General features: G+C 43.8%; 1 protein-coding gene across 3 annotated transcripts in view; it reads right to left on the reverse strand.

Annotated features, from left to right (window-relative positions):
* BEND4 (BEN domain containing 4) overlaps positions 1–16,791 on the reverse strand; it is a 34,523-nt gene extending 17,732 nt beyond the window's left edge. For 2 of the 3 annotated variants that reach the window (XM_061584198.1, XM_061584200.1), the window contains exon 1: positions 15,453–16,788. In XM_061584198.1, coding sequence (XP_061440182.1) covers positions 15,453–15,936 — 484 coding nt within the window. In that variant the 5' untranslated portion in view covers positions 15,937–16,788. Of the gene's footprint in view, positions 1–15,452 lie in introns of all 3 variants that reach the window. The other variant, XM_061584199.1, reaches the window with a different exon arrangement.
* Positions 16,792–20,329: the final 3,538 nt, after the last annotated feature.

Consider the following 20,329-nt stretch of genomic DNA (forward strand, 5'->3'; position numbering starts at 1 on the left):
TCTATACTTACATCCCCATGCAGGGCCTGATGACTGTTAGGCCCTTAAGTGAAGCTGCAGATGGTTTAAAGGTGTGGCGTTCTAGCTTGTCTTCCAATTGTTGTTTTTAATAATGTTTTTAACCCTTGTTTAAGGTTTTTTTAAAAATGTTTTAATGCTGTTTTGTTTTAATGTATTTTAAGATCTGTTTTAAAGTGTTTTAGTGCTTTGTTTGCAGCCCTGGGCTCCTGCTGGGAGGAAGGGCGGGATACAAAATAAATAAATAAATAGATAGATAGATAGATAAATAAATAAGTTGTGCCTTCTTACTTCTCCAATATGGACCTTTTGAAGAGCAAATAGTCTTGGTTAATTTGTGGGTTGACTCAAAATTCCTCCTTCTGAAAAGTCTGAGCCACCACAGCTGCTGAAGTCTGTCAACTTGTTATCCCTCTTGAAAGAGGTCCATGCAGAATTCCTCTTCAGACTCTAGTCCTGATGGATTCTTGAGCTCCAAGGCTACCATCAGTGGTGCAGTGAGGTAATGTTAAATTCTGGACTTATGCCCAAGGGTGCCAACAGGATTTTCTGGGGTCTAGTACACTGTATGTGGATTGGCCCTCTGACCAACTTGTGAAAGAGGACACAGATTTGCTTAATATTTGCATATGCAAATTTGTGTCCTCTTTTGCAGGTAGAGTGGAAAGCCTTAAAATAATTTGGTGGTCACATATGTCTGACGGACAGAATGTGAATAGGCAAAGCTTTCCCCATAATTGTATTTCCATTCCTGCACTGAACAGGGGGTTGGACTCGATGGCCTTGTAGGCCCCTTCCAACTCTACTATTCTATGATTCTAGAACAGGCTTAGCCTGTTGAATTTCTGCCTGCCACACAGCTGTTAAAGTCACACGAGCCCTGCCTTCCCCAATGCCAACTCTACATCAAAGTCCACATGATAAAAAACAGTTCTAAACCCATGCTGAACACATTTCATAGAAGTAAGCTTCCATAGGAGTCACAGTTCTAGAGAGAAAACAAAAAAACGAACAAGAGACTCTGCTAACATTCTGATCAGATGATAAAAAGAGTAATGAAAATGTAAATATCAGTGGAAGCCTCAATATAAGGTTGCCTTCCCTCATTATTCACTCACTCCATTTCTCTTTTGAAAAATATCAAAGAAAGATATTGATTGGGACTTTGTAATTCAAATACACAGCAGTTTTTCATCCGTTTTAATCCTATAATCAGATTCTAGACCTGAAGCTGTATTTACTGTGCGCATTTTAATCAGATGATCCCAACTTCTCAGAAGTTCTTTGCTTTTTGTATCCTTTTGCCACGTCCCCCATCCACAAAAGAAGCAACATATGAATGGAGACTTGAAATTATATTATATATACTGTTAAGAATTATGATTTTCCCTAGATCATAGGAATGATTCACTTTGGCACTTCAAATTTAAATGTAAATAACTTTTTACATTTTAAAATCAGGAAAGGCCAAATTTGTAGATAAAGCACCAGATGTGAAAGAAAGCTGTTGCATTACTGACCCTCTTTTCTTTTTAACTTTACATACTTGTAATTGATAAAAACACCACTTATTATAGTATTAGACTGTTGTGTGTGTGTTTCAACTAATAGCTTAAATTTGGGATAACCAGCATGGTGCCTTTGAGATGTTGTTGGCTTCCAGACTGCCACTATTTTCGGCTGGGATTCAATCACATATTGGAAAAATTAAGGTTGCACCTTTAAAGTGGATTGGAGGTCTTGTGCAACTAATTTCTAGACATGTATTTTGTGGTGCTAGAAGGGAATCACTGCAAAAGAGTGAAAATTTAAATATAAGCTGCTTTATACATTTTCACTCATTAGCCAGAAACTGGAAGCACGTTTACTTCTTATGGAGCAACTGAGTAGAATATCTGTCCATTTTCTTTTGTAATTTGTAATAAGAGGACTAGTAAGTGGATTACTCTGAAGCAGAAGAAAATTCACCAATGGGACCCAGAATTTCCCCCTAAAAATCATATCCTCTTAGGTCCTGTCCTGATGTTCCTGGGAACAAATGTTCGTAGCAAGACTGTTAAATCATGTACTAGCTCAGCTTCTCTGAAGCCAGTCCAAGATTACAAGACCCAAACCAAATTGTACCTTGCGGTGAAGGACTTTCTAGCCCTACTGAAGGAATGGCACCAGCTAATGGCACCATCTAGTACAATGAAGGGAACAGGGTGGAACTAAAAACAGTATTGGGTAGTTTCAGTAATGTACCTAAGTTCCTCAGATCGTAGCCTCAGTTGTGCTGTATAACAGTTTCTAATCAACCAGTAGTATTAACAGTTTTTTTTATTATTGCGTGGGTGTGAAAATTCACAAACAGAACCCAAAGGGGCATGGTGTTTATAAGCTTGGACACACTGTTCTGATTCAAAGGTATTATCTTGCCAAGACTAACTATAAATACAAAGATCTGAATGATTATGGAGGAGAAACCTGCAGAGCAGAGTTTTAGAGTTAGTATTTCACTTTTCTGAAAAGGTATTTTGCAACTCTGATCAAAATGTGAAGAAAAGGCACAGTCCTTCCTGAACTGTATCACTTCAAATTGTAACAAACAAAACAAAAACTCCTTGCCCATGGAAGGTTAGCACATCAGGTAAGCAAGGCTAAACCCATTTAACCCACTCACTAGCTTTCCACATGCAGGAGGAAGGTGGCATTTTGTTTTTAAACACAGGGAGCCTTTCAAACTTGCAATCCTTGCTTCGATGATGATCTGAAGTTGTACAATTCAACACAACATTTCATGAAAATAGTCTCAGCTCATAAAACAAATAGCTCGAGAAGGCTTTGTATGGTAAGACAACACAAGCTGGCATGTCATACTTCCTCTTTTTGCTCTTCAGAGGTGATATGCAAATAGTGAACTTGTGAGTCTCTTTCACAGCAGTGTGCATTCTCCAGATATGGAGGCAACTTACTACAGGAGACAATGTGTACATATTCTTCTCCAACTGTTGCTTCAGAAGCATAAAGTAAGCATGATTAAACTGTGCTAAGCAAGAGGGGAGTAACAGCTGATTAACTATCTCAGCCCCGTGGCAAAGTGTCAAGATAACAAGTGAGTTAGGAAGCTGTGTGAGTTCAGCAGCATGGCAAGGAAGCAAGGGCAAACAAGTCTCTCTCCCTCTAATTTGATCTAACAAATCTGAATTATTGGAGGCAATGTGCCTTTGTAAGCCAGCTGCTAGGAGTCACAAGGGGGAGTGTGTGGTTGTACTTGTGTCCTGGTTGTAAACTTCCCATAGGCATCTGGTTGGCCACTATGAGAACAAGATGCTGGACTAGTGGGGTCTTTAGTCCAATCCAGATGGGTTCTTTTTATGTTCTTAACATGTAGAGTTGCTCTCAGACTTTATGCCTGGCTAACCGGCTCTAGAAAAAAGTGCTGCTGCAGAGGCTGTCTCTCACTTCAGCGTACACAAGAAGGGTAGAAACACACTCACTGTTCTGAGTGTGTCTCCACCTCTCTCTTCTGAAAACGGGCACAAGACACTAGTCAAACCCTGCCCCTTTTTACAGTAAACCTGGTGGGAACAGCTTGAGTGATTTTTTTTTAAAAAAATTCAGCTTCAAAGAGATTTTGCAACTGACTGGCAGATCAACCCGTTCCCCCTCCAGGTGTGACTAATGGAAACACTTTGCTCTGGGGACTAGTGTGTTCACAGCCTTATTTTACACAGTGTTAGGTGATGGCAAAGTTGTGGATTTGGCATCAAACAATACTACAGCTTTGTTAAATAGGCAACAGCACAAACTCTTTCATGAAAGACAGAGGCTGTGAAACAACAATGCAGCCATTGCACATTCTGGTATGGCAGCAGTACTAACCTATGGCTGAACGAGAGTTTATGACGACTATGTCGACCTTAGGACTTCTTCAACTAATTAAGGAACCTACACATAGAGCTGGAAACACTCTTGATCTTGTTTTTTACACAGGATCAGATGAAGAGATCTTAGCAGTCTCTGACTTATCTATTCGTCCATTACCATGGACGGATCATTATTTAATTAAATTTAAAATTCCACCACTATTTACCCTTCCTACAGGAAAGAATCCCATTAAAATGATTTGTCCAAAAAGATTATTAAATCCAACAACTTTTTTATCTACTGCTGAAAAACTCCTAGTTCCTCGACCTAACGAGTCTATTGTTGATCTAGTAGATTTTTGGAACAATACAATGTCCAGAACTATAGATATTATTGCTCCGTTACGCCCTCTCACACACTCTCGATCTAAAGTTGCCCCATGGTTCTCTAAGGAGTTGGCTGATATGAAACGGACCTATAGGGGCTTAGAACGCCGTTGGCTGAAGACACGGAGCCCCTGCGACCATCTTCAGGCAAAAAATTTTCTGAAACACTATATGTCATCTAGAATTACGGCTCAAAGAACCTTTTTCTTGGCCACCACTGCATCTGCTGATGGCCGACCAAAAGAACTCTTCCGGGTGGTTAAGAATTTACTTAACCAAGACCAGCATAAGCCGAATCCTGATCATTCTGCTTCTCGTTGCCAAGAACTAGCCACGTACTTTAGTACTAAAATTGCTCAGATCCGTTTCGACCTTGACATTAAGAATATTATAATTTCCAACCCCCTCCCTGCCACTCATGTCTGCGTTGCCACCTTAGACTCTTTTCAGATCGTACATCCAGCAGATATAAATAACCTTTTGGAAGGGATGAGACCTACCACTTGTCTACTTGACCCTTGCCCTTCCTGGATTATAAAACAGTCCAGAAAGGGACTCGCAATTTGGATCAGTGAGTTGATTAATGCCTCCCTCCAGCAAGGTCACCTTCCAGGAAGCTTAAAAGAAGCAATTGTTATTCCATTATTAAAAAAGCCTTCCTTGAACCCTTCCTGTTTAGACAGTTTTCGTCCTGTTTCTAACTTACTTTTTTTAAGTAAAATCATTGAGAGAGTTGTAGCCGCGCAACTCCAGAGTTTTCTGGAGCTGACGGATTACTTTGACTCATCTCAATCTGGTTTTAGGCCAGGTCATGGAACTGAGACTGTATTGGTGGCCTTAGTAGACGATCTTCGGAGAGAGCTAGACAAGGGGAATGTGTCCTTACTAGTTCTCCTCGATCTTTCTGCAGCGTTCGACACGATCGACCATAACATCCTCCTAGACCGCCTCTTCGAGATGGGCTTGCGAGGCACTGTCTTTCAGTGGCTCCGCTCGTTCTTGGAGGCCAGATCACAGAGAGTATTGCTTGGGAATTTTAGTTCTGATCCCTGGCCGTTATCATGTGGAGTTCCACAAGGCTCGGTGCTTTCACCGATGCTATTCAACATTTACATGAAACCGCTAGGAGAGATCATCCGGAGGTTTGGAATTCGATTTCACCAATATGCTGATGATATCCAGCTTTATTTTTCCTTTCCTCCGGATACGAAAGATGCCATCCTCCCATTAAACAATTGTCTAACAGCAGTAAAGACCTGGATGACGCAGAATAAACTTAAACTAAACCCAGATAAAACAGAGGTGCTGGTGGTTGGACATCGAACTAAGTTGGAAACAGGGAATGTTCCAATATTAGACGGAGTTGTACTCCCTTTAAAGACTCAAGTCCGTAGTCTCAGTGTTCTCCTAGACTCGGCCTTGACTCTAGAGGCTCGTGTTCTTGCAATCTCTAGAAGCGCTTTCGCCCGCCTGAAGCTAGTTCGCCAATTGCATCCTTTTTTGGAGCTTTCTGACTTGACCATGGTTACCCATGCCTTGGTCACGTCTAAACTAGATTATTGTAACTCACTTTATTTAGGTCTTCCCCTTAGAATACTCCGCCAATTGAAATTGGTTCAGAGAGCAGCTGTTAGGATGCTAACTGGGGCGGACGTCCGAGCTCACACTACTCCGCTTCTAAAACAACTACACTGGCTTCCAATCTCCTATCAAGTTCAGTTTAAAATCCTGGTTTTAACGTTTAAAGCTCTATCGGGCTCAGGTCCTAGTTATCTATCAAATTGTTTGTCATTTTATGAACCGGCCCGTCCTTTAAGATCTTCTTTAGACCCTGGTCTTAATATTCCCTCCTTTTCCCAAATTCACCAGACGGGCATTAGGAATAAACTGTTCTCAGTGGGGGCACCAACTCTTTGGAATGCTCTTCCGCAGGAAATTCGTTCTTCCCCTTCTCTGTTTAGCTTCCGTCGCCAAGTTAAGACCTTTTTATTTCGGTTAGCTTTTGAATTGTAACGTGTGATATACTGTATATTTCTTATAATGTTTTATAACTTGTTTGGTATGTTATACTGTACTATGTTGTTTTATTATGCTATTGTTTGCCGCTTAGAATTCCTTGGAACTGAAGCGGGATATAAACTTTTAAAATAAAAATAAAATAAAATAAAAAATAACGAGATGTGGCTTTTGTCATGTAGTTTACCCTTTTGTGGTTGAACAAATAGCCAGTTTGGGGATGGGTGAGGGGTGGGAGGGAAAGGTCAAGCCAGATTAGGGCCATGGGGAACGGGGGGGGCGGCTTTAACCCATTGCCCCCACCATGGTCCCAACCGGAATTCCCCCACGTGACTATTTGCCATGAGAGGAGAAGTCCCATTGGTGTCTGTGGAGAAATGCTGTACATGTTTATGCTTAGACAACCCGCACCCATATTCTGTGACCTCTGTGACTGTCATGAGGCCTTGCATCGTTATAAGACCAGAGAAGAGTGGACTGAGGAACTGAGGCCTATATCCTTTCATACCCAGTGTGTTGGTAATACATGTCTGGGGAAGATCAGAAGGAAACTGTTGACTGAATTGGTCTGAAGGCTGCCCTGGAAAAAAGGACATTGGGGGAAGTGACACAAAGTGGGTTTTTAAGGTTGGAGCACAAAGGCAGATTGTCCCCAGTGGCTGGATTGTGTTGTGGCAGTATTTGGCTGGGGTGGAGGGTTAGGGAAACTGGCCTGAGGTAAAAGCCATTTAGACGCTGGTGCCAGGTATGGTGTCTATGGTGTCCTTAGAGACTATCAGCAAACACCTTTAAGGACCCAATAGAAGTATCAGTGTTCCTTTAGGTAAATGGTATCCCTTTAATAAAACAAAAATCTTAGTTTAAGACTTATTCTGTCTCTCAGTGTGGTCTCCATATCATGCCTAAAGCCTCCGATACACACTACTAGGAGGGTCTTCAAAGGGTTCTGAGTGATTTGGTGGCAGCGGAAAATTAGTGAAGCACTGATATCATTGTGAGGCAGAGATACCCTGCAGGGTCATTCCATATAGCAGGCAGATTCTGATTGGGACAGTGGCGGGGGCAAAAGGTTCAAGCCCCCTTCCCCTAGTCCTAATGTGACTTCACACTCCCCAAAAGTGGCATGACTAATAGCACATTTATTTAGTATTGCCCTTCTGCTGCCCCAAAGAATGTAATTAGGACAGTGAAAGCTGGGAAAGTACTGAATTCAAACTTCATCTCAGCCATAAACTCACTAAGTTTCTTAGGCAAACCACTAATTCTTGGCTCCAAGCTTCTTCCCTGCCCAACACAGGACGATAATACCAGGACTAGTGAGATTATGTATGGAGCATTTTGAACATTCTGAAACTCTATATACATCAGGCTTGCCACTCACTTAAACAACAAGAACTGCCTTACAGAAAGCTGCTTTATATTGAGTTAAACGATCCATCTAGCTCATTAGCTGTCTGCACTTCCTGGCAGTGCTCCTCTAGGATTTCAGATGTGAGTCTTTTTTTGTCCTGTCTGGAGATTCCAGGGACCGAACCTGGGACCTTTTGCATATGAAACATCTGCTGTACCACTAAGCTATGCCCTTTCCCTTTCCCTACTTCCAGGCAAGCTCAGTTTTGAAAATGGGGTGTGAATAAGTTCTTCCACCTCCTCCTCCCCCTGGCCAGGTGGCAGAATTGCCATAAGTGACTTGTGTCAGTATGCATGGGCAGATGGGATCGTGGTTTAAATTGACTGATGGACATTTGTAAGACTGATAAAAATATTATTAAAATATAAGGCTTCATGAAAACACTCATTGTTATAGAGAAAGGGAATGTAACAATACAGAAGAATGTCACCCATTATATCTATGACCTCCCTATTTATTTTATTTCTTTATTATTTGATTTAGATTCCGCCCTTCCTCCCAGCAAGAGCCCAGGGCGGCACACAAAAGCACTAAAAGCACTTTAAAACATCATAAAAACAGACTTCAAAATACATTACAACAAAACATCTTTAAAAACATACTTTTTAAAAAAAAAAGCTTTCAAAAAACATATTAAAAAGCAATTTCAACACAGATGCAGATAAGGTCTCAACTTAAAAGGCTTGTTGAAAGAGGAAGGTCTTCAATAGGCGCCAAAGATAGCAAGAGATGACGCCTGTCTAATATTTAAAGGGAGGGAATTCCACAGGGTAGGTGCAGCCACACTAAAGGTCCTTTTCCTATGTTGTGCAGAACGGACCTCCTGATAAGATGGTATCTGCAGGAGTCCCTCACCTGCAGAGCTCAGTGATCGACTGGGTATATAAGGGATAAGACAGTCTTTCAGGTATCCTGGTCCCAAGCTGTATAGGGCTTTGTACGCCAAAACTAGAACCTTAAACTTAGCCCAGTAGCAAATGGGCAGCTGGTGCAGTTCTTTCAGCAGCGGGGTGACATGTGGGTGATACCCTGCCCCAGTGAGCAGTCTCGCTGCTGCATTTTGCACCAGCTGCAGCTTCTGGACCAACCTCAAGGACAGCCCCACATAAGCACATTACAGTAATCCAGCCTGGAGGTTACCAGTGCGTGGACAACAGTGGTCAGGCTAGAGCACACTTTCTCTCTTGCCTGCCCCATTTCAGTCACACACTCACACATACATACACACAGTAGCAGCATGTGTGATGGGGTAGAGCCGTCCTCCTGATGAAAGCATAGCAGCTGCTTACCTGGACAGGGCTGGGCCAAGACACGGCAGCAATGAGGTCAGGGCCACGCAGGTGCACTAGAAGGACCAATCCGGTCCTCCCACCAGTCCACCCACTCAGTCCCAACCTCATCACCACCCTGCCTAGGTAAGCAGCAGCAATGCTGGGATCAGGATGGTAGCTATATCTCACCACACAGCTTGCTACTTACTGGCTCACTATCCCACATACTTGCTGGCCATTGATCACTGCAAAAACAAAAAACAAAACTTAGGCGAAGAATACAGCAAACAGCATACAAATTAAAACATAAAACCAGCTATACAATTTATAATGTAAGATGGACAAACTAAGAATGAAATAATTGGATGGTGGATTGGTCTGTGTGTCATTTTGTGCAGCAAATCTGCCCGCTCCAAAAATATCTAGGAATCAACCAAGTGATTCGGTCTTATATGCTCTGGATTTTATGCATGTAAACCCTGTTCAAACACTGTACCCACATGGGCTGTCTGGAGGGGTTGGAGATGGGACAGAAGCATCCAATGGGCAAGACAGATTGTGCAATCTCCCACCATGCAACCAGGGAAGGTAGGAGAGATTATCTTCTGAAATAAGCACTAATCTTTCACCTTAAAAGGATCTTGTACATCACAAGGTATGCCTACCTCATGAATCTCTCCTCAGCTCTAAAACCAAGGTTTCCTTGTTCTTTGGTCTGTGTAACTACTCTCCCTGTGGGCTGATTTTCTGGTGCCAGCTATGGCTTTATCTAATTAGGTAACTATCTGCTTGAAGTGACTAAAATGTTTGCATTGTTAATGAACTTCGTTTTGTATACAGCTCATTCTTCCTTCTCATTTTTCCTTGAAGAACAATCCTGTGATGCTGAAATGTGTGTCTTCTCATACGCATGCACACACAAAAGGGGGAGGGGCAGCATTTGTAGAAAAGTGTAAAATTGTAATAGCAGTTTCAACATTCAGCTGATGTGCTGCTATTTTGCTGTTACTTTCCAAAACACTTCTGCATATTTCTTACCTATGTCTACATTTCATTCTCTTAGACTAATAATGCAATGACATTCTGTATCCAGTCATATTTACCAGACAGTTAAATGCCTTCTGAAGGGCATTCCAATTCTGCAAAGACAGCACTGGTGTTTTGATAATGAAACAATATTATAATCATTCCTTTCAATCCAAACAATCTGAATTCCCTTGACAACATCAAAAGTAAAATGCAAATAAATCTACAAGTTTGGAAGAGCTATTTATTTAACAGATGGGGTTAGAAGGAATCTTTGCCTATGAATATGGATATTCAAAAGCTTTCTTGGGAGGGCAGAGAAAGACTCAAAATTTTAATAATTTACTTTCCGATGTCCTGCTCCATTATGTAAATAAAAATTTATTTATAGAATCTGCAGCTACTGATGAAAGCACAAAGTTATATAGATTTTATATCAGTTAAAACTGTTGCAGCTTTCCACAAGGATTCCTGGGAACTGTAGTTTGGTGAAAGTGCTCAGAATGCTCCCCCCCACCCTTGAACTATGATTCTGTTGAGAGCGAATGACTATTACTACTACACCTGAATGACTACTACACCCGCAAAAAGTAGAGAAAGAATTGACAGGACTGTAAACAACAGAATGGTTCACATAGAACTATGGAATGAGGTGATGTGATGGCGAACATAAGTCTTGGACTTGCATGTTTTGGACCTACCATATATAGAACATCCTGAGAGATCTAGGGTATCTCTCCACACACATGGTACACTCGCATGAAGCATGTCACACCTGATGCTCTTCATGTGATAGGAAAGGCATGCATGAGCCCAAGAAACTCCGTTCACGCGGACCTGCAGCACAGTGGGAGACACTCCCTTGCAGTGCAGTTCGAAACCACTGGACAATCGCTGTGTGAATGACACAGCCGTATGGGCAGACAAGTCACAGCTGTCTTTCTAACCTTATTGTTAACTTCCCTTCCAGCCAGGTGGTAAAAAACCTTCAAACAGTTAGCTCCACCAATATGGTTACCTCCTTCACACAAAGTCCCCTCTACACATATAGCCTACACACAGAAGGGGACTTCTGATGTATGTAATAGATTTGATGCAAGCAGCCCTTTAAATAAATATAAAAAATACCAAAAAAGGGGGGGGAAGAAAAAAGTGCAAGCATCCATCAAACAACCAGACCAGGCTTCCATTCTACATACCCCTCAATCCTCCTAAATAAATAAATAAGCAAAGGCTGTGTCAAAAAGAACAGATGAGTCGAGATGCCCAATGCTATCAAAACCAGATGGTTGCCTCCTAGTATTCAGCCTGTTCAGTCAAACCCTGACTATTTTCTTGGACCCTCAGTATATAAAATGGGGATGCTGTTATTTGTGATGGCAAACAAAAGCAATCATGCCTGCCAAGCACATACTATAACAGGCAGCCTTTCAGCTCTGCTAGACAGAAAGTAATTAGAATGCTTTTAATGTCCAAAAGAATGATGCTGATAGGCTGCCACAGATGTGTAGATTTATGAATATTTATACGGTGGTTTATAGCTGACACTTTTATCAGTTGAAGAAGATAAAATATCTGCCTGACTCAAAAGCTTGACAGTCAGGTTAATAAAATCTCATTAAAGAGAATGACCTATGCAATTATATAGGATTTATTGTAATTCATTTTTGATTGTAGTCTGCTTAAAGATGCAATTTCCCATTTCCTGGTGCCAAATTTAGGCTGCATATCAAGAACTACGTGAGCTTTAACACTATGGCATCAGTAGAAGAAGAAGAAGGAGAGAGAGAGAGAGAGAGAGAGAGAGAGAGAGAGAGAGAGAGAGAGAGAGAGAGAGAGAGATGTATTTAACATCTTAGTAGGTTATACCTTGAGAGAGAAAAATATTTTGATCTTGTCTTCATCCCAGTTAACCCCACCAAGGTTCAATACACACACACATGGACCAAAATCTAAGCAAAATCTATGTGCACATTTAGTTTTTGGGATATTTTTAGTCTGTTTTCTGCTTATGGGCTGGATCTAGAGTCTGTTTCACAGAAGCAAGTCACTAAAGAGTGGGTTGTCATTCTGATGGTCATTTCTGTCTTATCTTTTCTCACCTCACTGGAGAAGCAGTGTGTCGCTCTTTTCCAAAATATCAGGTCAAGGAAAAGCAGTAATCTTGATCACAAGACAGCAATGAGAAAATTTTGCTACCAAACACTAATCTGTTTTCAACAAAAAGGTTTAGACAGGACATGAAAGACTTTTGTTCAGAGAATGCATTTTAATTTATTTTTTAAATTGCCATCCGGCGAGAATATCCACAATAGCTATTACCAAATGAGGAAAAGATCCATTTGGGGGCAGAAATCTCAAGTGCATGATAGAGATAAACAGTAATGTGACAAGCCTGATATATGAGACTGTACTATAGAGTTAGACCACTGGTCCTTCTATGGTCCAGTGACTAAGACTATTCCCACTGGTAGCATCTCTCCAAGGTTTCAGGCTGAGGTCTTCTCCATTTCTTGAGAGCCTTCTATGATCCACTTATTTATAACTATTATTGTATTCAAGCTTTTACATTCTTACAATAACATAGTTTAAATTCTCCCTTCCTTGGTCCCTCCCACTCTTCAAACACTTTGACCTCTTTTATATTAATATTTTTTATTATTTATGCTTTCATATTTTAATATTTTTGGTTCTTTCATTCAGTAATTTATCCATTCATATGAAAACTGAGTACGCACCAGGTATTTTATTAGTTAAATAAGGTCTGAAATGGATAGACAAGTAACACTGTGTTTATACTTTTGGTCAGATGGACCTGTTTAGCTTGGAAAATAAAAGATTAAGGCGGCACACAATAGCTGTTTTTAAATATCTGAAGAATTGTCATGTAGAATGAGCAGACATTCTTGCTTGCTGCAGAGCTGGGCAGAAACTGTAGGGAAGCAAACTTCCTAATGCTAAGAGAGCTGTTCGACAGGGAAACAGGTTGCCTCAAGAGGTGATGGGCTGTTTGTCTCAGGAGATATTTAAACATAAGTTGGATGCTTGTCTGTCAACTTTCCTGCACTGAGTAGAGGGCTGGTTTAGATGACCCCCAAAGTCCCTTCCAACCTGAAAATTCTATTATTCTATGCAGAGATGCTAAGGTTTAGAACTTAGTCTTTTCGACAGATTTATTGTTTGTAAGAGGTTTTCATTGTTTTATCATTAATTCACCACCCTCTGGTCCTTTTGGGAGGAAGGATGGGATATAAATTTAAATATAAATAAATAAATAAATAAATAAGTATGCAAACTATGTTCTCTACAACTTTGCTGTGGACCTCTGACTTGCACGCAGCAAAAAACATGATATTGTTCCGTGTGAAATATTTGAGCATGTTGACCAGTGAAGGCAGAGGGATGTATGTGTTTGTGTCATCTCTGCTATCTTTTTGGCGCCTTTTGAAGACTTTTCTTTTTCAACAAGCCTTTTATGGATACCATTTCTTTTCAGGAGTATTTTCTTATTCCATTTGCTGGGGAGCAGCAACAAGACCAGACCTGTGATATATCAGAGTGTGAATGCATATTGAGAGTGGGGAGGTAACTCCTAGGCTTAGAGTGGGTCCGGGTTGAGAAAGCCTCACCTAGAGAAGGGCTACATGGGGAAGGTTTTTCGGAGGATATAAACTTGAATGGTAAAGGAGCCGTGTCCTTCAGCTTTTTCCTGGGAGGCCCTCTATGGCTGTGCTTCTGAAATGGTGGGATGAGTCCTCTCAGGGAGGAGAAGGTGCAATACTCCTAGAAGGAAAACTTTTTTGGGGGGGGGGGAAGGATGCTACAGCAAACAAAGAGAGTTTTCTCCCTGCTGTACAAACTACTGTACCACCATGGGGAGCCCTGCCTCTTTTCCAGGATGGTTTTGGGAGGGAATCTGTTCTGCCTTCTAAATCTCTGCCCCAAGCCACGTGTCCTTGCACACACTTATTTTTGTGAGGATTTGGTGTGCTCACCTGTCAGATAGATGGCTGTTGCTGGGTTTGGGAGAAGGTGGCCTGAATTCAAAAGTCTGAGAATGAATTTGGAGAATCTTAGTCAGCAACTAACCTTGTGGGGGGGGAGACTCTAAGGAGATGGTAGATGGTGACAAGGGGTAGGGAACATTTGTTGGACTGAGGGCCGCATTTCCTTCTGGGGCCAGGGGCCAGTGGTGGGCGGGGCCAGAAGTAAAAGTAAGTGGAAAAAGAAGGGTGTATTTTACCTTTATACAGTAGGCTAGTTTCTACAAACATTTGCACCTCCCCTCTCCCAGAGTTTCTGGACACATTCCAGGCAGGCAATGTGTGGACATGGCCTGGGAAGAAGGCATTTGGGGACAGTCTTAAGGGCCAGATACACAGGCCTAGAGGGCTGCATTTGGCCCCCGGGCCTTAGGTTCCCCACTCCTGGATTAGAACAAAGTCCTGTTGCTGCAGTCCACAGTCCCTCCAGCCTCTTCTTCGCTCTGGAACTGGCAGCTGGGTGGTGGAGGGGAACAGAGTAATACTCCAGAGAGCAGTTTTGGCCCTCCTGTTGCTGATCCCAATAACAGGGAATGCTCTTCACAATTAGGATCAGAGACTCTTTCTTGTACTACTATGCAATATGATCCAGATTTGCATTCTGACACCGGAAATTTTAAATTGGTTCTAAAGCTGAGCAAATGTATAGCCTCTGAAGACCTTTTCAGCTAAAGATTGGGGAGGGGGATCCAGGAGGGCCATCCCCCCCAATCTTGTGACAACTTTTTTTAAAAATAAAAACAGCAAATCCGAGAGGTTTCACTCAAAGATAGTCAGACTTCCAATCAACCACACTTTCTGAACCTTTAGTGCAGTTTGGCTTCACTGATCTCTCTTTCACATACAGCTTCTGTTAAATATAAACCTTTTTCTCCTCTCCAAATGTGGGACAATACTACATTTGGAGAACCCTATACAGCAGGACAAAAAATCCAAACCAAGAGCCAAGCTGGGCCATAGCTTGTCTAATACTATCTCAGCTACAAGGCCATTTCCAAGGGATGTCCATCAATAAACAATACCTAAACTCAGAGGTGCCCTGTATGAGTGTGGCAATTGTTTCTCATGAGGGCTGGTGCAGTGCAGCTAAGAGAATGAGCTAGGAAGCCCCCAGCTCAAATCTCCCCTGAATAGTCACAAACTATTTCTTTCAGCCTCAGCACCCTCTCTGATCTGCAATACAGGGACACTATGATTGGCCCACTTTACATAATTGCTGTAAGCGTTGTCAAAATAATGCATAAGTATTACTATGAATACTCAAAACGCACTCCAAATTATAATTGCGCCCTCTACACACACCCAGAGGCACTCTTGTTACTTTACATCTGGCACAAAACGAACTGTGGCATACAAAGCAAAACCTCAGCCAGATGCTTCACACACACACAAACACGTTCAAGCCTGGCAGCCCCTCAGCAAAAGTTGGTACCTGCACTCAGCTCCAGGCTGCCGCTTCCCTCGCTGCTGCTGCTACTTGCTGCCCCCTGGTGGCTGTGGCCGTACCTGACCGAAGAGGAGGAGGAGGACGACGAAGAAGCGGCAGGAGCCGCCTGATGTCCCAGTTGCGGAGCCGGAGTCCTGGGTGGGTGGCCCTGGGCGGCTCTGCCGCCGGGGTAGGAGCTGTGCGCTTGGTAAGGCAGCTGCTGCTCACTGATAGACGAGGAGGAGCCGACAGCTTGCAGCGGCTGCTGCTGGAAGTGCTGCTGCTGGTGATGGTGGTGCTGCTGCTGCCCGACGCCCGCCCTGACCTGCGGGATCTCCACCATGGTGGGTCTCTCGTAGCGCTTGCTCAGCGCCGGTCTCCTGCTGCTGGGGAAGGTCTTGAGGACGCTGTAAGGGCTGCGCTGCTGCTTGTAGATCTTGGCCACACTGGGCCCCTCCTCGGCCGCCTGCATCTCCTCCTCCATCAGCATCGCCCTCCCGCTCGCTCGCTCTCTCCCTCGGTCTCCAGAGCACCGTCTGTCGCCGCCGCCGCCGCCGCCGCCGCCTGGGCTCGATGGTGGCGCCGCGCTCCTGAGCCCCGTCGTGCGGCGCTGGGGGAGATGGAGGGGGGAGTTGGCAGGTGATTGACAGGCGGCCTCGCCAATGCCTGGAGGGAGAGGGGAGGGAAAGAGCAAGTGAGGGAGCTCCCACCCCACCCCGGCCGCTAATGGAAACGGCCCGGGGTGGGGAGGCGGGATCGCCTGGAGGAGGGCGAGGCGGATTGCGCCGGAGGCGCTCCTAGCGCCTTAGGCGCTTGCCTGGTGCGGGAAGCCGCGGAGCGCCGCGAGAGTGTTCGCCAGGTGGGTGAGCCCGCCCGGATTTCTCCGAAGTAAGGCTGCGAGCTTCTGCGCGCTTCTCCTCGGGAGAAACGCCACATAGAACTCTGTTGGAGTCCCAAGTAAACACGCCATGGACGGTGCTGCCTTGACCCACTGTGGGGGGTGGTAGGGCGTGAACTTCACCGTCCCAGGCACATTTAGTAAGGGAAGTCAGGCCAACGGGGCTCGTTCCCTTCCGCCCTGGTCAAGGGCGCGGATCTTCACATCCTGGATCAGTACTAGTCTCCATCTCTGCACAACTTCTTTGCCTTAAAATAATAATAATGAAGTTTGCTCCAGAGATTGACTTTAGAGATTGCTGCTTGCACTGCCGCCTAAACGGGGCGGTGCGAATGGTGGTCGTGGTGGGAAGATCGCGCTCGTCCCCTTCCCTTGGGATCGGGATCACGCAGGCACTTTGCAGGCTACCTAATTGCCATTCACCCCTTATCCTCGCTAGTCTGTCTCGTCTCCCTCTCTCACCCCACCCTACCCTACCCCCTTCATGCCGCCCGCCAGAAGGCAGCGATCTCCGCCCCACGAACGCGCGCGCACACCCCACCCCTCGAATTTATTAGCGATGAAACGAAGAACGCCGACCAATAAAAAAGTATTCGGGAGTCCAGGGAAACCGTTAGGGCTGATTAGAGCGCAGCGCAGAGGACATTTTGTTTCTCATTATGCAAAAGCAGTTTCATGGCGAAACGGGAGAGGCGGTGGTGCTGCCGCCGCGCTGTAACTCAAGCATGTCAGATTTCCAGGAATCCAAGAGATTAATCACGTCCGCCGACGTGATTTGCACACAAGAAGAAGAGTTCTCGTCTTTCTCAGCCGCTCTCGGCCATGCGATCTTTTTTTCCCTTTCTTCCAAAACTCTTGAACGAGTTGGACACGTGGCTGCCCCCTCCCCGCCCGTTAAAGGGGATCCTTAAGGCCGGGGCGAGACCAGAGAAGGAATTTGGAACCGCTGCTGAGGAACGAAGGATATCTATTTATTTATTATTTGATTTATATCCCACCCTTCCTCCCAGCAGGAGCCCAGGGCGGCAAACAAAAGCACTCAAAACACTTTAAAACATCATGAAAACAGACTCTATACATTTGAACGAAACAACTTTAAAAACATTTTTTTTAAAAAGCTCTGAAGATATCCTAAAAAAAAGATTAAAAAACATACTGGGTTTTTTTTAAAAAAAGGTTTAAAAACCTATTAAAAAGCAATTCCAACAGAAGCACACTAGGATAAGGTCTCAAATTAAAGGGCTTGTTGAAAGAGGAAGGTCTTCAATAGGCGCCGAAAAGATAACAGAGATGACATCTGTCTAATATTTAAGGGGAGGGAGTTGCACAGGGTAGGTGCCGCCACACTAAAGCTCCTTTTTGTATGTTGTGCAGAACAGACCTCCTGATACGATGGTATCTGCAGGAGGCCCACACCTGCAAAGTGCAGTGATTGACTGGGTATATATAAGGGATAAGACGGTATTTCAGGTATCCTGGTCCCAGCTGTATAGGGCTTTGTACACCAAAACTAGAACCTTGAACTTGGCCTGGTAGCAAATGGACAGCCAGTGCAATTCTTTTAGCAGTGGGGTAACATGTTGGTGATACCCTGCCCCAGTGAGCAGTCTTGCTGCCACATTTTGCACCAGCTGCAGCTTCTGGACCAACCTCAAGGGCAGCCCCACACAGAGCACACTACAGTAATCCAGCCTTGAGGTTACCAGTGATGGACAACAGTGGTCAGGCTATCCTGGTCCAGAAACGGCCGCAGCTGTCTTACCAGCCGAAACTGGTAAAACGTACGTATAGCCACTGAGGTCACCTGGGCCTCTAGCAACAAAGATGGATCCAGGAGCACCCCCAGGCTACAGACTTGCTCTTCCAGAGGGAGTATGACCCCATCCAAAGCAGGCAACTGACCAATTATCTGAACTCGGGAACCACCAACCCACAGTGCCTCTGTCTTGCTAGGATTCACTCAGTTTATTGGCCCTCATCCAGCCCACCACTGAGTCCAGGCAGTGGTCCAGGGCTTGCACGGCTTCTCCCGATTCAGATGTTACGGAGAAACAGAGCTCTGTCTATATGGACGAGATGGCAAACAGCTCAAACAGAGTGATGGATGGCGAGAGGAAAATAATCCAGACCAAAACGCTGGCTCTTCCGATCCTTTCCAGCCAGGCAGTCTCACATACATGTTTTGAATTAGCATTTCCCTCTTTCCTCTACACCCCCGCCCGATTTCCTATCCTTTATTTCACTGCTTTCATTTATCAGGGTTACAATTAAGGCTTTCCGAAGTCAATTTGATTTACTCCTTGTGTTATTCTTAATGGGGAGAGATGGAACGGTGCTGTCACCTGGAGGTTGATGCCTGCTTCCTACCAGTCACATCTCTCATAGGAGCCTGGGAAGCTGCCTTCCACTGAGTCATACTGGTGGTCCATCTAGCTCAGCATTGCCTACACTAACTGGCAGTTAGCTCTCCAGGGTTTTCGGCAGGGGACTTTCCCAGCCCTACCTGGAAATGGCACGGATTGCATGTAGGACCTTTGGCAGATGTTCCTCCACTGAGGTATGGCCCTTCCCCTGCTCCAGATGTTTCTGATTCCTTTGGATCTAATGGAATAATTGATTCTGCTCAATCAGTTAGGATCCAGCTAAAGTTAAACACACTTAAGTTCCACCGAGTTCAACAGAAACTGATGCAGGTGCCCAAGGCTGCAATGCTGAATGCATTTATTTGGAAGCATGTCATTTAGAAATGGACAGGACTGGCTCCAAATGACCAGCTCTGACCTCCTTAGCACATCTTGATATGATTTAGTAATCTTTTCACTCCCCAGGGATTAACATTCAAGCTGCTGATAAAGGCATATTTAAAGGGGTGAACTGAAAAGCTGGCATCTCTTGTTTCCATGTACATATAGGACTGGGCTGAATATTTCCATCATTACAATAAATGGAACTTATCTCTGGCTGTGGTTGTACATTTTTATCAAGCCTAAAGATGTTAGGCATGTTTATTCCTCAGAGTGGCAAATTAAACTGAATCAGGCATTTTTATAGAGTTTGATGAGATCTGGCACAGCACAGTCTGAGCTACTAAATAAGAGCTGCAGGTATAGTTACTGTTGTATTACATCAACGCAAAACAGTTTTCATTGCTGTCTGGCTAATACTTTAAGTGGGTTGTTTTTTTCTTATCCACCCACAAATAATTTTACCAGTAGAATAAACATTTTTGAGGCAAGGGATTAGAAATACCAGATGTCTATCCCTCTTTCTTGCTAATCACTGAAATAGGCTACCCTTGGAATGTGGAACTATGGAACCTCCATATTGAGAGGCAATATACCTCTGAGTACCAGATATAGGATGCCCATTGCTTTCATGCCCTGTTTGAAAGATTCCGGAGGCACCTGGTAGGCATATATTAGAAACATCACACCATACATTTAAAGCACTCTAATATACTTTAACAGTCATGATGTCCACCCCCCCCAAGATTCCTGTGAACTATAGTATGTTAAGGGTGCTGACCTCACAGGCATACAATTCCCAGTGCCTTTAACAACCTAGAATTCTCAGGATACTCCCTGCCTATTGAAGTGTTATAAGAGCGCTTTAAATTTATGGTGTGGATGTGACACGTGATGGACAATTCTTATGAGCAAGGGATATCTTGAAATGTGGAAGACATGCAAGAAAAAAAGGCAAATGTTACAGGTTTCGCAGTCTGTAGTCAATGCAAATCTGTGTTCTCTGCACCAGCCAGAAGTACATTTTGTTTGCCAGAACCCTGCCTTTCCACAAAAGTTCTCAAATACCATGCAACATCAGTGAACCAAGAATGACTTAGAATTTCTAAAGGCTCTTCTAAATCGGTGGTGATTTTCTGAGTTGGCTATACTTGAAACACTAAGGCTCTACTAGTGCTAGCCATTAGCAATGATAGCTGGAGTGGTGACAAGGGAGAGCTGCCATATCACTGAGGGAGAGA

Source organism: Rhineura floridana, chromosome 9 (genome assembly GCF_030035675.1).
Source record: "Rhineura floridana isolate rRhiFlo1 chromosome 9, rRhiFlo1.hap2, whole genome shotgun sequence".
Lineage (NCBI taxonomy): Eukaryota > Metazoa > Chordata > Lepidosauria > Squamata > Rhineuridae > Rhineura > Rhineura floridana.